Raw genomic sequence first — 15971 nt, 5'->3', positions numbered from 1 at the left:
AGGGCTCGAACCCGAGTCCCCTGCATTGGCAGGCGGATTCTTAACCACTGCGCCACCAGGGAAGCCCCGCTCACCCAACTTCTCATCCTTCAAGTGCCGTCATAGTCATCACTCTGCAAAGCCTTCCTTGACTCCTTAAGTCTAGGCTAAGCCCCTCCTACAAGCTCCCGAGCTTACGCCCCCATCCCCGCTCAGAGCCCTTGTCACCCACTGGAATTGCCTGGTTCTCGTTTGTCCTCGCGCTAGACCGAAAGCTCCATGAAGTCAGGCCGTGGCTGCCTTGTTCTCCACTGCATCCCCAGTGCTGAACAAGGCCTGGCAAGTAAGAGGTGTGCTTACAAATAGTTGCAGTATCAATAAATGAATCTGTAAATAACAAGCTAGCTCACAAAAACAATGATTTTCATGATGCGTCCAATCCTCCCTGCAGATGTCGGTGACCTCACAAAAATAAGATCACATCACTGCCAAAAATTGCACTTGCGTCACATGGTTGCATTGATGCTGCAGTTTTGAGCTATTTTGTTCCACTTTGTATCAGCTGCTAAGGCAGCACCTTGGCTGATCGATTTTCCTTTTAGCTTTAAGTGTGGCCATGAGCCGACCAAAACATTCCAGAGCCAGGCTGAAAGGCAATGGGACCCAAGAAAACCCTTGTTCTGGAATAAACCTCTTCCAGGTGCCCGAACCAGGCAAAAGCAGATTCACTTGTCAAGGGCTCCAAAAGACAGGAGCTGTTTTGGATACTCCAGCTGGAATACCACTCACAAAAGCCATCTCTTATAAGCAAAACCTCACCTGAATCTCCATCCCCTGGTGTCTTGCCATTGACGAAGCAACTGCTGCCCCCTAGTGGTGTGAAGGGACAGGCCTGGGATGGGGGTGTTATGTGACTGGTACGGTACTTGCACGAGGAAGAAAAGTCAGAGGACCGAGTCCCTCACAGTTGCTTTCCCCTTTTTATTAAAAATAGACTCAAACACTTTATGTATCATACAAAAGTTTCGTTCGCTGGTGGCAGCCACGAGGAAGCCTGGCCCCGTAGCACTGATTTCCCGCCTTCCCCCCAAGGGACTGGGTGCCAGGGAGCAGTGGCTGGGCCTCGGAGAACGCCCACAACGCCTGCTTGCTCTGGAATCTGCCCGCTGGGGGTGAGGCTGTTCCAGGGCAACTCTCCCTACCCCACGCAAGGGTCAGATACTTGAAAGTGCCTCTTCAGTGCCAAGATAAACAAGTGGAGTGAAATGGAAACCCCTGCGATTCTTTTATTACCCGGGGCCTGGGATTTGGGATTTCCACCCCCAACGAATCCTTGCTTCTTCACACAGGGGTGGGAAACTTCACCCTTAGAGACTCCGGGATCTCCCGGTGTCTGAGGCCAAAATTTCACTCCATCTCAAGCCTTTTCCCACCTGCTCTTCTGTGGCCTAGGATCTACCAGTCCCATGACTCAAAGTTGGTCCTCTGTTCATTCACAGAGGTGGAGCAAACACCGATTCCTCCCATGGTCCTCTCTGCCTGAGTCTACGCCCCGCCATCCCCTCAATTTTCAGGACCTTGGGGCTAGAAGGCCCCACAGTCTGTCTCCCTGGCTGCTGCCCACTCCTGAGCCTTCAACACCCCTGGGGTACCCCAGGGCCCCGTTCCAAAGGGGCCTGGGAGTGGCGAGGTGGAGGCGGGGGAGGGGGTGGTGGGAGCCGGGTTCCCCCCAGGGGTGGGGCAGTACTCATGCTGGTATGGACGCTTGGCAGGGCCAGGGGACAGGGGTGGGGAGGGTGGGGCATGCGGAGGAAGGGCACAGCCTGCCGGAGCCCCTCAGTCCCAGCCGTTGTCCTTCACCATGTGTGACATTTCAATGATGTACTTCCCTTCTTTGTACTTCTGGCTCGTCTCAAAAGCTTGTTCCTGATGGAGGGGAAGCCGTGAACGCAGGACAGAGCAGTTCCCTCCCAGGCACTCCTGCTGCCACCTGTGTTACCCCTGATCCCCAACCCCGCTACCCCCCACCCAGTCCAACCCACTACTAGCTCCCTCTCCCCTCTGGATCATGCAAAGATCTAACATGTGGGCACCGGGGCTTGGAGGGCCACGGAGACTCCACTTCAGAGGGTGGCCCTGTCCCCCCGGTACTTACATATTTCCAGCCGAGGGTGGTTTTGCAGCTCTCGCAGAAGATATCAGCTACCGAGTGGAGCCCCGTGAGCAGGAGACGCTGCTCAGCTGGCCCGCAGCCCACGTTGACCCTGTCTCAGGAAACAGGAAGGACCCAGGACCCGGTGGGGTCGCTCTGTCAGCCTAGACCCCAAACAGCCCAAAGGACCTTCCATCTGGAGAGAGCTTAACCCTCCAAATGGAAGCCCCTGCCCTCAGCAATCCACCCTTTTCTGGCTAGTGCCTGGGCCTTTTTCTTCCGGTGCTGGGATTCCCCGCAGAAGAACTGTAGACTGAGTTCCTGAACCACTTCGCAAAAGGAGAGGCAAAGGCAGCAGGTGCAAAGCCGCCTTCAGATGGCTCACCCTATTTCTCCCAGAGGAAAATTATTCACAACACAAGCACACATGCACAAGGAGAGAGGGAGACTCACACGGAGTTAAACAGGTAGGCTCGGCCGTGGCTCCCTTGGAAGGACTGTGGAGACATAGGACAGACAGTGACTACTGGGTAGCCCTTGACCCCAGGGTTACCCTTGCCCTGAGTCACCCCGGGACGCGGAGGAGGGAGGCTGGACTTCGTTGCCTCACCCCTAGGTGATGTTTGGACTACCCTGGGGGGAGAGCGGAGGGGAGTGGCAGGCCCCCACTTGGCGTACCTTGGAAATAAGCTCATCGTGTTTGGCCAGGTGTGCGCGGCAGTGGACGCAGCTGTAGGTGCGGTGGCAGCGGGGCAGGTAGCTGCGGAAAGTCTTGGTGGGGAGGCAGGCAGGGGCCGGGCCAGGGTCGCAGCTGGGCATGACGGGCTGGAGGACGATGCCCTGGCGGGCAGGAGGGGCTGGTGCTGTGCAGCTCCCACACAGACGGTCGCAGGTGAAGCAGCGGAGCAGGTTGGCTAGAGCCGTGTTTCAGGGCAGGAGAGATGTGGGGGGGCTGCCCGGCCAGGGCCCCCCCAGACGTGAACCAGATAGAAATGGAAGTCACCTGGGAAGAGGGGAAGGTGCATCAGGAGAGCCGAGACCACGTGAGGAGCCCCTCCTGCGGGGATGGAGAAGATGGGGCTCCGCTCACCTCCACCCCTACTTCCCCCCACATCGCCAGCAACCCTCCTCAGCGTCCGGTCGCACTGTGTCTCCCTGTCCCCTGGATGACAGTCTGCTCTGGCAAGCCTGGCAGCGGATCCAGGCCTCTAGCCCAGGAGGTGGTGTCTCTCCCTCCTGGGGCGGGAGCAGCCTCCACCATTTTCCACCGAGAGCAGCCCGCCGGCACCAGCGCTGCCATGGGAGCAACGTCATTTGCAAGCGTTCTTTCCTTGGTTTTCAGTTCTTTTTTGAGGATCTGCGTCCCACATGCACTGGTAGGCTCTGTGTCTCCGGAGCTCAGAGCCTTTAAAAAGTTGGGGGTGCCTGGCAGTTCTTCTTTCTCATGGCCTCCGTTTGCAATATAATTGGTCCATCACACATTTTGTGTGGGAGGGAGGGGCGTGATGAGAAAGGGAAGGAGAGCAGGCAGGCAGGTACACACACTCTGCTCCAGCCCTCTTCTGGGGCTGGAGTCCTGCATTCTGGGAACTAGAACTTGATGGATGTCTCATCAGGTACCAAAGACCTCAGACGTGGCTGCTGCCCGGTCTTGCACCTTGGTCCACTCATTCTGGCCCAGAAGCAACACTGGGCTTGTCTTCTCAGCCTCTGAGGCCCTCGGTCTCTCTTTCCTGCCCTCTGTAATGGCTGCCTCAGCCCTCGGTTAAGGACTTGGGCACCCAGCCTAGGAGAGAAACTCTCTTTCCTTCGGGCGCATCTGACAGCTGGAACCAATGGGCAACGGGGACTGTGTCAGGGAGGCCAGCGCTCCTGAGCTGTGTCTGTAGGGTGGAGCAGCGTCTAAGACGGGCAGCAAAAGTGGAGGCCCTTATTTTCAAAACCCGTGCTTTGGGGCCCAAGGCAGAGGATGTTTCTCTTCACCTTCTCCTAAGGGCAGGACAAACAGCAGTGACTCTGTGGGTGACATGAGATAAAATAATTGCTGGGTCCTGATTAAGAATTTTGAGGAAGATGCCCAGACTCCAGACCCAGAATGGCTGAGGGTGCTGGATAACGAGGGAGGTGTCCCCTGTTGGTTCTGATAAGCAAGTGAGCGGCTGTCTTCTCCCTCCTTCATGGGGCCTTCAAGCCCGTGGTGGACGGTTCAGCCCAAGTCTGGTTCCGAGATGCCAGCTGGGTGCTTTGGCAATGCTAGGCCACTAGGCAGAGCAGAGGCAGTGGGACTGAGCAAGCCAGGGCGACGGGCTCTCATCCTGTCCTCTGCGGTGGCCGCCAGCACCCCTGCTGTTCCAGTGCTTCCTGGGGCCGCCAGGCACTCTCTCTACAAAGACCCCCTGGCAGAGACCATCTTCAGATTCAGGTCTTCTCCCCCTGCTGGGGCCCAGGAAGACACCGTGGGCTGTGCTGAGGGTGACACTGGGCTCTGGCTCTAGGAAACGGGCCTTCCTCACCAGCAGAACACTCTTCAGCCTCCACTTCACAGGGCTGCCTTCAACTTTGCCTGCAGGCTCCCCTCTGACGCGCTCCAACTAACACACCTTCGAGGGGCCTGGGGAGGGGGCCGGGTCCTAGCTCTCAGACTCCTTCCCCAGCCTCCAGCACGCCTCCCTCCCTCTCTCTCCCCTGCTTCCCCATCCAGCCCAGGAGAGGCTGCACAGAAGGCCGGAGAGTCACTCACGGGAGGGGAGGAGGGGTCACTTCTCTCCCCATCTCAGATTACCGAGAGAAGCGAGTAGAGCAAATGACTGGGAAAAAAACAAAGGCAAGCGGAGTGCGGTGGAGAGGATGCTCCCCCAAGTGAGATGGGGCTGGACCGTGGGAGGTGGGGGAGAGGGAGGGCTGGGGGAGGGGGATGCCGAGCAACCAGCGCTGACGGCAGAGGCGCCGAGGCGGAGGCTCCAGGAAACAGGTGCGAATCCCGTGCCTCTTAGGGGAACAAAAAGGGAGGGGGACACCTGCTCACAAAGGATTTTCTCATCTGCTCTGAGGCTTCGGCCCCCTCCGGGCTGGCATTCCTTAGTAGGGTAGGGTCCGAATAATTAGCAGCGCAGCCGGCTCCCAGGGCGGGCTTTGGGGGTCTGCACCAGCAGCAAAACAATAAACAGTGATGCCTGATGCTGCAGCCAGAGTTGCCGGGAAATAAGTGCGGGAACCGTCAGAGCTTGGAGAGGGATGAAGGAGCTGAGAGAGGCGCGGAGGCAGCGGGGAGGGGGAAGGGAGGACAAAGGGTGGATGAATAATGCTTTTGCAAAGGGGAGAAAGCAACACGCAGCAGAAGGAGGAAATTTGCAAAGGGAAAAAGATTCATTTGGAGAAGGGCTGCCCCCTCACCTTGAGGTCTGCTCCAGAGATCTCCGTCTATCTCTCTCTCTCTCTCTCTCTCTCTCTCTCTCTCAATCTCTCTGCTCACTCTTCTCTCTTCTCCTTCCGCTCCTTCAATGGGGAAGGGGATGGGGGCGGGGGGAGGGTAGTTAGGGGCTCAAGACTGGGGCTGCAAAGCTGGCCAGCTGCTAAGGGGCCAGAGGTTGTCTCCCGTCTGTACCTCGGGCTGTGGGTGAATGTAGCTGTATGTTGTGGAACTGCATCATAACACTGTGAGTCATCCATCCCCCACCCCCCTCACCTCCCACGTCAGAGCAGGGCTGGGAGACACAGGAGGAGGGTTGGGAGGAAGGGAGCGCGCAGGCATTGAGGGATGGGGCTGGGGGAGTGATGCAGAGGGATGGGAGCAGAGGGGCGGGACGGGAGGGGCGGGGGCAAGAGGAGAGGCTGGCTGCTCTGGAGGAAGGCGGTGTGGCCAAGGAGACTGCAAGAACCTGGGGGAAGGACAGGGCTGGGCAAGGATGGCGTACAGTACGGGTGGCAGGACTGGAGGAAAGGTGGTGGCTAGGCGGGTGACAGTGAGAGACGGGTGCAGAGTCAGGAGCGTGCGCGCACATTCAAGATGATACATCTCCCATTTCAGCTCTGGTACCAGCCTTGACGCAGGGAAAAGAAAGACACAGTAATTGTCACATATGGCATAGAGTGCCCCCAAGCTTGTACTAGGCACTTCCAAGCCTCAAAGCCTCCAGCTGAATACCCCCGAAGGAGTCATAGACCAAATATGACATCTCACATGCAGGAACGTCTTATCACCTACCTCCAAATTACTTGTGCTACACCCACGTTACATAAGATTCTCTACTGGGCTATATAAACTTTCTGAGGCAGGTCCTCTGGGAAACTCCTCTCTGCATCCCAGGACTGCGATGCCTAGCACAGAACTCTGCATACAGAAGATGCTCACAAAACAGCCATTGAGTTGCATCTTCAGATGTTGTCCAAGTGTCTGGCTTTGGTCTCAGAGGGACCTGAGCTGGAATCCCGGCTCTGCCAATACACTTACCAGACACCACTGGGTGAGTTACTGATAAACTTCGTGCCCCTGTTTTGCTCTTCTGCTAAATGAAGCTAATAACGTTTACCCCATGGAGACGTGAAGTAAAGCGAGACAACGTGTAAACACCTAAAAAATGCCTGGCACGTGATAGGCACTTAGTAAACCATAGTTACTGTCATTTCAAAACAATGTTCTCAACTTAATACCCCTAAACCCAGAGCAGATTTACTATTAAATTCTGATAGCTCAAGAGACACAGGCCAGATTTATGTCTGATGAAGAATTTAACATCTTTCTTGCTATTTTTGTATCGGTTTCCAGTTATATTTCAGTTGACCCAGAATATTTCTCATGGAGTGTTGCCCTGGGCAAGCTGCTAAAGCAGGTGGACACAATATAACCCTCTAAGATAAAAACTCCCATTTCTAACCAAGGCTAACATTCAGAAAACAAAGTACTTTTCACAAGCAAGGAGGGGGAAAAGTTAAGGTAGGGAAATAAGGTTCATGGGAGGCACTGCTAGCTGGGTCTGAAAAAGTGAAAGGAATTCTGAATATTTAATCAGGGAAGATTCTGGGGTTTAAGGTAAATTCTGAAAACACAGTGTGGGTATCTTGAGTGACGTTACCAGAGGTTTGGAATTGAGAGAACTGAGTAAAGAAAGAGGGAAATATTCTTGCCTGGGCAACAGATGAGAAGGGAAATGTCAGTGGAGGAGGCATTTGTTGAGGAAAACAGTGGGAAGTGGGAAAAGGAAGGTGAGTAGTTTTTTAGGGCAAGGTTTGAAATGTGGAAGCAAAAAAGGATGCCACTTAATTTAAATGAACTCAGGAAGAAAATTATCAAGGATTTAGCTGGAGAGGAGAATAAACAAGACACGTGAGGACAGTATTATTTGGGGGTGGGGTGGAGATGACAGGAGTGCTTGGTGAAAGATTGAAAGTGAGGAAGGAGAGTGTAGGGAAGCATAGATGCTTTCAATGTTCTGCCCTGACTCTGTTTAAGAAGCAAAATGGAGAGCAGTCCAAAGGAGGGGGAGGGGTTTCTTCTCCCTAAAGTCAGCTTGAGATGGCTATACAATACCCAAATTAAGATGACCTTCAGATAACTGGGAGAAATTGCCTCAAGGGAGAGGCAAAGAAACAAATCTGGGAGATAGACTGCATGGAAACAGGAGAGGATGAGCTCCCTAAGGGAGAGAATTTTGCAAAGGGAAGACTAGAATTGAATTTTTGAAGAATGGTGAAAGATTAGGGGATACGTGGTAGTTCCCTGGAGAACTAATAGAGGCGTGGTGAATGAATTAAATAATTAAAGCAAACCACCAAAGAAAAAGTACTGTGAGAAGTGAGAAGTGAGGGACTTCCCTGGTGGTCCAGTGGGTAGGGCCCTGTGCTCCCAGTGAAGGGGGCCCTGGTTTGGTCCATGGCCGGGGAACTAGATCCTGCACGCATGCCCCAGCTAAGAGCCCGCATGTCACAACGAAGATCCCGCGTCCTGTAACTGAGACCCGGTGCTGCCAAAATAATTAAAAGAAGTGAGACGTGAGGAAGGCACTCTTAGGAAGGGAATGGTAAAATGGGGCCAGCCGGAAAAAGGCAACCCAGAAAATCTTACCAGGCTTTTGTACTCAGATTAACCCTGTGAGCTGGACTGAAAAAAGTACTCATCTCTAAAGCAGGGATGACAATTACAGTGTGTACTTCACAGGATTCTTGTGAGGATTTAATGGATTTATACCTGTAATGCCCATAGAACACTGTGTAGCATCTGGCACTATGCATTTGCTATTATTATAACGGCACTCAAACTCCAAAATCTTGGGTTTGAGTACTAGCTTGGGCAAATCGCTTCACCTACCTTAGTCTCCTACCTCACCTGAAATTGAAGATGATAACGCTGACTTTACTGGTGGCTGTGAAAGAGGATACCTGAAAGGGCTTTGAAAAATGTGAACTACAGATAGATGGCATCGTTATAGCTTCCCCTCCTCAACTTACAATAACTTAAGAGCTAACATCAGATGCTTTCTATGTTACAGGCATTGGGCTTAGTACTTTACATACAGCATCCTATGCAGTCTTCAAAACGACTTGAAGAGGTTGGGTACTGTTACCGCTAGTTCACAGTCAAAAAACTGGGTCTCAGAGTGCTTAAGTCTGTGATTTGCCCAAAGAATACAAGATTCCAAAGTCCAAACGCATCAGAAGCTTAAAGACGTGGCCTAACCTGTTGCTTGTGGGGTTAAATGACTGACCTTGTATAACTGTCAGGGATTTAGGGCGGGAAACAGAGTCCCCAACAAAACTCCCCGCTCAATAGGAGAGAGGTTGTTGGGTAATGATTGACTTGCAGAGTAACTGGAAGAAATTCTTGGACTTCTATTCGTTTATTTAAAAAAATTTTTTTAAATGCTCTCTAGGGGGCAAACATTGTGTCGGGTTGGGGATGACAGTCCAGGTTACTCTCTGATAAGCTGTTTTCCTCCACTTTCCCTACCCCTTGGTTTCCTCGTATCCAAATGCGGTTCTGCTAATTTCCCCGTTTCCAGGCGATCGTGGGACCTAGACCAGCGAGTCCCCTTCCTATCCCGCCGCCCTACCCCTTCCCGGATGGCAGGTGAGCGAGAGTACTGTGGCGAGAGGCCCTGACCGCCGCGTCTCAGCGACCGTTGGCCCCCTCTGCTGGTGCCCGCCCCGCGCGGGGGCGTAACCGCCACTCCTCCTCCTCCGCCCGCCCCCGGGCTTCGCGAACAATGACGGCCGCCGCCCGCCCACCTTTGACGTCACGATCAAAAAACAATCCATTAACTACAAGTCCCAGAAAGCCGAGCGGCTGCGCGAGCTCGATCGCTCGCGGCTGTTCTGGCACAACTACATATCACAGGGGGCATCGCGCGGCCGCGGCTTCTCCACTGCGCAAGTGCGGAAACGCCTGAGTTTCCGGCGTGGGTCTAGGCGAGCGAGGCAAGCTGTTAGGCTTAGGTCCTAGTTAGTGAGGGCTTTTTGGTTTACAAGTTTGGGCTCTTGGCTGTACAGGTAAGTTAATAAGCTCAGGAACGCAACCGTCGCTTCCTTGGAGCCTGGGCAGATTTCGGTGCCTGGGGAGGCTGGGACAGATGCTGGACCTAGAGCTGCGATCCGGGATCGGAGATGATTCTTCGCTGTTCCTCGGCGTTTTCTAGTTTATGTAGTGATTTTTTTCCCCCACTCCAGCAATCGGTGTTAATCCCCAGAGCAACACTTTGTGTGAGGAAGTGTAAGTTCCTCCAGTTGACAGCTGAGGAAAAGGTACAGAGAAGTTAAGTGATTTTATTTGTCTAAAGACACTGCCAGTGGTTGCTGAGCTGTTTTCTTATTGCTGTTTTGAGTCCGAAGCCGGTATTCTCTGCTTTGCATCCGGATTGCTGGTTCCCTTTCTTGTTGACTGAGAGGGTTAGGGATTGGGCATCTATTGCCTTTTTAAGTTTGGAGTATCCCAGTAGGGCGATGAAGGTGATGTAATCAAGTCTTTCAAACTGTAGATACCGTTTTCTTACTCCGAGTCATGTATTCACTGGGTGTTTTTATAGAAGTGCCTTTGGGTTGTCAAGCTGTATTCTAGGTACTAGAGTTACAGCAGCAAACAAAAATACCCCCCCTTACGTCCTAGTGAGGATAGACAGACAATAAACAAATATATAGTGAGACAGATGGTGATCGGAGGTAAGAAGAAGTATGAAGCAAGGTAAGGAGAAACGTCCACTGGAGGATTTTGAAGTGAGTCCTGACTTCTGTTTTGATCTGATATTTGTGTTCTAGGCACAGCAGCCACACAAAAAAGATGGGAGAGGAGGCCAATGATGACAAGAAGCCAACTACTAAATTTGAACTAGAGCGAGAAACAGAACTTCGCTTTGAGGTGGAGGCATCTCAGTCAGTTCAGTTGGAGCTGCTCGCTGGCATGGCAGAAATCTTTGGCACAGAGCTGACCCGAAACAAGAAATTCACCTTTGATGCTGGTGCCAAGGTGGCTGTTTTCACTTGGCATGGCTGTTCTCTACAGCTCAGTGGCCGCACCGAGGTGGCTTATGTCTCCAAGGACACCCCTATGTTGCTTTATCTCAACACTCATACAGCCTTGGAGCAGATGCGGAGGCAGGCGGAGAAGGAAGAAGAGCGAGGGCCCCGGGTGATGGTAGTGGGCCCCACTGATGTGGGCAAGTCCACAGTGTGCCGTCTGCTGCTCAACTACGCAGTGCGTTTGGGCCGCCGGCCCACTTACGTGGAGTTGGATGTGGGCCAGGGCTCTGTGTCCATCCCTGGTACCATGGGGGCCCTCTACATTGAGCGGCCAGCAGATGTTGAAGAGGGATTCTCTATCCAGGCCCCTCTGGTGTATCATTTTGGCTCCACCACTCCTGGCACCAACATCAAGCTTTATAATAAGGTCAGAGCCAGGGCCAAGGTGGGGTGGAGGGAAGGGCTGCTGTCAGGGTTGGAAGCTGTGCAGAAGTTTGCCAGTTAAAATTCTTTGCTCCCTCTCAGCTGGTATTATTGCCACATGATTTTGGAAAAGACGGTTTCAAAAATTAGTCAACCTCAGATTGGTACACGTTTCTATGGACCTGTTCTTAAGTGATTTATTAAATTTCTACTTAGGACATGAAACACAAGAGACAGAAGAAGCAACATAAAATAAAAATTAAATCCATGTTATGGGGTCACAACCACAGCCATTAAGAATGTCCATTTTTTTATATCTAATTCCACTTATTCTAAAGAAGGCTAAAAGAGCTGTGGGTTGGTTTGTTTCTGTGGGGTTTTTTTTTTCCCTCACCTCGATCCTTTCTTCTGCAGATTACATCTCGTTTAGCAGATGTGTTCAACCAAAGGTGTGAAGTGAACCGAAGGGCCTCTGTGAGTGGCTGTGTCATTAACACCTGTGGCTGGGTCAAGGGCTCTGGTTACCAGGCACTGGTGCATGCAGCCTCCGCCTTTGAGGTGGACGTAGTTGTGGTTCTGGATCAAGAACGACTGTACAATGAACTGAAACGGGACCTACCTCACTTTGTACGCACCGTGCTGCTCCCTAAATCCGGGGGCGTGGTTGAGCGCTCCAAGGACTTCCGGCGGGAATGTAGGGATGAGCGTATCCGTGAGTATTTCTATGGATTCCGGGGTTGTTTCTATCCCCACGCCTTCAATGTCAAATTTTCAGATGTGAAAATCTACAAAGTTGGGGCACCCACCATCCCAGACTCCTGTCTGCCTCTGGGCATGTCTCAGGAGGACAATCAGCTCAAGCTAGTGCCCGTCAGCCCTGGCCGAGACATGGTGCACCACCTCCTGAGTGTCAGCTCTGCTGAGGGCACAGAGGAGAACCTTTCAGAGACCAGTGTGGCCGGCTTCATCGTGGTGACCAGTGTGGACCTAGAGCATCAGGTGTTTACTGTTCTCTCTCCAGCCCCCCGCCCACTGCCTAAGAACTTCCTTCTCATTATGGATATCCGGTTCATGGATCTTAAGTAGAGACGAGCAGGAAGCTTTGCTACCTGGGGCATAGAGATCTTCTGGCCATCACCTAAGGCAGATGGGCTGAGGTATGAGAATCTCCCGAGGCCAGGCTGACTGGTAAATGGTGGACTACTCGAAAGCGTATATTCTACCTCTTAAAACAGGTGATGGTAACCTAACTCTTCAGATCTTGAACCAGAAGGAAAACCATGAGAATATAATTGGTTTCTTAGATCACCTGAGTTGCCACTTTGAATGATCTGAGTTCCAGAAAAGACCCATTTTTTTCACTGTGCTACTATGTGGACTAATTTACTACTGCTTTATATTCTGTATACAGTACTTGTTAGCTTGTTTGTCCAGGATGAGAGAGTGAATTCGAAGGACTCCTTCCAATAAAGTTCATACTTGGGGGGAAAAAAAAAAGATTTTAATAAATATTTTTGCCATATCACAGAAGTTGGTGTAATTTTTAAAATTTTTGTTTTTCCCCTAAGCATTATAGAAACATTATTGGAATGATTTATTGCTGAATGCCTAGAGAAGAAGAAAGCCAAGAACACCTGTGAGCTAAGCAGGTGAATTTTTATGATGAGTCCCCTTTCCTTGGCACTTAGGTAAATAGATGCTAAATCTGTTGTTTAATTGGAACCAGACCATAAGTCAAAATGTAAATTGAGCTTTCAGGTGGCAAGCTGGGAGAGCCCATTCTCTTTGATCTCTTGTAAATAATTGTCATTCCTGGTTTAGACTTGCATTATTGAATAAGTATCATGATGCCTTTCATCCATTCATTCTTTTTTTTTTTAAATAAATTTATTTATTTTATTTATTTTTGGCCGTGTTGGGTCTTCGTTGCTGCACACGGGCTTTCTCTAGTTATGGCGAGCGGGGGCTACTCTTCATTGCGGTGCGCGGGCTTCTCATTGCAGTGGCTTCTCGTTGCGGAGCACGGGCTCTAGGTGCTCAGGCTTCAGTATTTGCAGCATACTGGCTCAGTAGTCATGGCTCACGGGCTCTAGAACGCAGGCTCAGTAGTTGTGGCACACGGGCTTAGTTGCTCCGCAGCATGAGGGATCTTCCTGGACCAGGGCTCGAACCCGTGTCCCCTGCATTGGCAGGCGGATTCTTAACCACTGCGCCACCATGGAAGTCCCCATTCATTCTTTCCACACATTTTTATCATGCACCTATTATGTGACAGGGACCATTCTAGATGGGGGAACAAGATAGATGAAGTCTTGCAGAGCTTACACTAAACATAAAAAGGTAAGTGCTATGCAGAGACTTAAGATTGGGTGATAGGAGAGAGTGTCTGGGAGGCTTTTTAGATTGGATGGTCAGGAAAGGCCTCTTCTGAGCACACATTTTGAGTTAGGACCTGAATGGCTGTGTGAAATTGGGGCAAAATCTTCCTGGTGGAGGAAACAGTGCAAAACCCTAAGAAAGGGAAAAAAAAACTTAATGTGTTGGATGAAGGGAAAGGCCAGTGTGGTTGGAGTGTAGTGAATCTGGGGGAGAGTGGTAAAAGTTGAGGCTGGGGTTGGGAGAGGGAGGCAGCAAAGACCAGATAATGTAGGGCTTTTGTAATCCAAGAGCAGTGGGAAATGATGAGAGAGGGGTAATGTCTTAGTCCCTTCGGGCCGCTGTGAAAAAATACCACAGACTGGGTAGCTTATAAACGTCAGAAATTTTTCACATTTTTGGAGGCTGGAATGGCCAAAATCAAGGCATCAAGCATGGTCACGTTCTGCTAAGGGCTGTCTTCCAAGTTGCAGATTGCCTGTCTCAACTGTGTCCTCACATAGTGAAAGGGGCAGGAAGCTCTCTGGAGCCTCTTTTATAAAGGCACTAATCCCATTCATGAAGGCTCTACATTCATGACGTAAGCATCTTTCAAAGATTCCATCCCCTAATACCATCATCTTTGGAGATTTCAGCATAAGAATTGGGGGAGGGGGGCACAAAAATTCAGGCCATAGCAGGTGGTTGGACAGACGAATGACATGATTTATCAATAATTTACATTGAAGAGATCGCTGCTGTGTGGAAAATGGGTTATAGAGGCAAGAGAAGAAGCAAGGACACAAGTTAGGAGACCTGTGGTAGCTTCAATGTGAGAATGGATTAGAAGAGAGCAGCAGAGGTAGAGTTGGTGAGTAGATTGCCTTGGGATATTTTGGAGGTAAAATTGATAGGACTTGCTGATGGAAGAGGTGAGGAAAAGCAAGTGGAATCAAAGATGATTCCTACATTTTTTTACTTGAGCAACTAGATCCGATTTGAGATCAGGGAAACTCTGGGAGAGGGGAAAAGGAAACCGCAGGAGTTCTACTTCGGCAGCGTTAAGTTTGAGCTATTAGTCATCTATAGGGGATGCCACATAGACAGTTGGAAACATGAGTCTGGAGGGTTGGGGAGAGTTAGGGTTGAAGGTTCGTGGGAGCTTTTGGCCTACAGAGGGCATTTAAAGCAATGGCATTGGATGAAGTCACTTAGGGACTGTGTAAGTGGAAATCAGAAGGAGGCAGAATAATGGGCTTTCAGGGCATTCCAAACATAAAAGGTAAATTATAATGGGAGCTAGCGAAGGAGACTTGACTATTGATCTGGAAGCATGGATGTCGGTGTTGACCTTGAAGGGTGTTGTCTTGGAATGGTGGGGATGAAATCCTGTTGAAATATATTGAGATAGATAAACAGAAGTGGAGATGACAACTATAGAGAACTCTCAAGAAACTTTGCTTAGAAAGGAAGTGGGGGTGGGGTTATGGAGTCAAGGGAGAGTTTGTTGTTAGGTTTTTAGATAGGATGCCTCTCAGCATATCAACAGATTCTAGAGGGAGAGAATTTAATGATGGGTATGGGTGTGTTCTTTACATGGGTGTGTTTTTCATTTTTCAAATAAAATGTCAGAAAATTCAGAAGAAAATGAAGGGTGTGGGATCCAGAGCACAAGAGGGGAAACTGTGCCTTAACACAAGCAAAGACATTTCAGAAGGACAGGAGGGAAGGCAGCAGTATTTAAACATAAAAAGGTCTTTGGTGGTTTTGGTTCTGAAAGGGCATTCTTTGCACCTAAATCCAAGCCTAGCATTTTGTTCCTGTCTTCCTGTAAATACCAGAGAGTTGAACTAAAAAAAAAAAAAAAAAGGCCCTGTAGTTTGCCATCTATAGACATGAGGAAATGCAAGTGGAGAGGATTTGAAGAAGTACAGATAAACTACACTAGAAAAAAAAAAACAAACTATAAGGTATTACTTGACATATATAGCAAAGTAATTTATTTGAAGTTCGGTGGTCTGGATATCTCATTGTTTTAGTCTAGATCAGTGGTCCCCAACCTTTTTGGCACCAGGGACCGGTTTCGTGGAAGACAATTTTGCCACAGAACGGAGGGAGGGGGTGGGGTGGTGTTAGGCGGTGATGCTAGCGATGGGGAGCGGGGGAGCGGCAGATGAAGCTTTGCTCGCTTCCCTGCCGCTCTCACCTCCTGCTGTGCGGCCCGGTTCCTAACAGGGGGTTGGGGACCCCTGGTCTAGTTTTTACTGTGCAGTACTTTTCAGAAGTGGCTGTCAGTTTAAACCTTATGTTCTATTAAACATCCTTTCCAGGAAATATCTTGCACGATCCTAAGGAAAACTGGATAAGAAAATGGAATCTCTCTCTAAACCTTGGGATAGTGATTATGCCACCATTAGTGCTCACCTATCTAAGAGCTTGGCATACAGTAATCCAGTGTCCTAGGGGAGTTTAGTATATGTGGTTGGTTGGCAGAATGTAGGATACTCATTCCTATTTAGCACTGTCTAGCCAAGAGACTAAACAATTTACAGGTTCTTAGACTGTTGAAAGTGGGAAGAGAAAGATCCCTAATCCGTGAAGTTGGGTAAATGAAGTC

At 50.5% G+C, this 15971-nt stretch overlaps 2 protein-coding genes across 5 annotated transcripts; one reads left to right on the top strand and one right to left on the bottom strand.

The window, feature by feature from the left end:
- Positions 1 to 940: 940 nt before the first annotated feature.
- Positions 941 to 5759, bottom strand: YPEL4 (yippee like 4). 2 transcript variants are annotated; one of them, XM_067748951.1, is made up of 5 exons: positions 5525 to 5759; positions 2810 to 3134; positions 2585 to 2628; positions 2135 to 2243; positions 941 to 1905 (listed from the first exon to the last, which is right to left on the bottom strand). In XM_067748951.1, exons 2-5 carry the CDS (start codon positions 2948 to 2950, stop codon positions 1816 to 1818), a joined length of 384 nt encoding a protein of 127 aa, XP_067605052.1. In that variant the 5' UTR covers positions 2951 to 3134; positions 5525 to 5759; the 3' UTR covers positions 941 to 1815. The 2 variants fall into 2 exon arrangements, with proteins under 2 accessions (XP_067605052.1, XP_067605053.1); XM_067748952.1 differs by lacking the exon at positions 5525 to 5759 and adding an exon at positions 3222 to 4984.
- Positions 5760 to 9503: 3744 nt separating this feature from the next.
- Positions 9504 to 12529, top strand: CLP1 (cleavage factor polyribonucleotide kinase subunit 1). Of its 3 annotated transcripts, none has more exons than XM_067748949.1 (3): positions 9504 to 9613; positions 10376 to 11003; positions 11414 to 12529. In XM_067748949.1, exons 2-3 carry the CDS (start codon positions 10398 to 10400, stop codon positions 12083 to 12085), a joined length of 1278 nt encoding a protein of 425 aa, XP_067605050.1. In that variant the 5' UTR covers positions 9504 to 9613; positions 10376 to 10397; the 3' UTR covers positions 12086 to 12529. The 3 variants fall into 3 exon arrangements, with proteins under 3 accessions (XP_067605050.1, XP_067605049.1, XP_067605051.1); XM_067748948.1 differs by lacking the exon at positions 9504 to 9613 and adding an exon at positions 9726 to 10301; XM_067748950.1 differs by lacking the exon at positions 9504 to 9613 and adding an exon at positions 9741 to 9865.
- The last annotated feature ends 3442 nt before the right edge of the window (positions 12530 to 15971 follow it).

This window comes from Pseudorca crassidens, chromosome 9 (assembly GCF_039906515.1).
Source record: "Pseudorca crassidens isolate mPseCra1 chromosome 9, mPseCra1.hap1, whole genome shotgun sequence".
Taxonomy (NCBI): Eukaryota; Metazoa; Chordata; class Mammalia; order Artiodactyla; family Delphinidae; genus Pseudorca; species Pseudorca crassidens.
The sequence above is the reverse complement of the archived record's forward strand: the minus strand, read 5'-3'. Positions and strand labels throughout refer to the sequence as shown.

Bases quoted from the DNA above. Each gene is read 5' to 3' on its own strand.
- YPEL4 (XM_067748951.1), bottom strand. From the start codon at position 2,950: ATGCCCAGCTGCGACCCTGGCCCGGCCCCTGCCTGCCTCCCCACCAAG. The intron at 2,244-2,584 runs GTGAGTCTCCCT...TTCCTGAGACAG, and splicing joins GCCTACCTGTTTAACTCCGT to GGTCAACGTGGGCTGCGGGC. The intron at 1,906-2,134 runs GTAAGTACCGGG...CCCCTCCATCAG, and splicing joins CCACCCTCGGCTGGAAATAT to GAACAAGCTTTTGAGACGAG.
- CLP1 (XM_067748948.1), top strand. From the start codon at position 10,267: ATGGTGATCGGAGGTAAGAAGAAGTATGAAGCAAG. The intron at 10,302-10,375 runs GTAAGGAGAAAC...TTTGTGTTCTAG, and splicing joins AAGAAGAAGTATGAAGCAAG to GCACAGCAGCCACACAAAAA. The intron at 11,004-11,413 runs GTCAGAGCCAGG...TTTCTTCTGCAG, and splicing joins ACATCAAGCTTTATAATAAG to ATTACATCTCGTTTAGCAGA.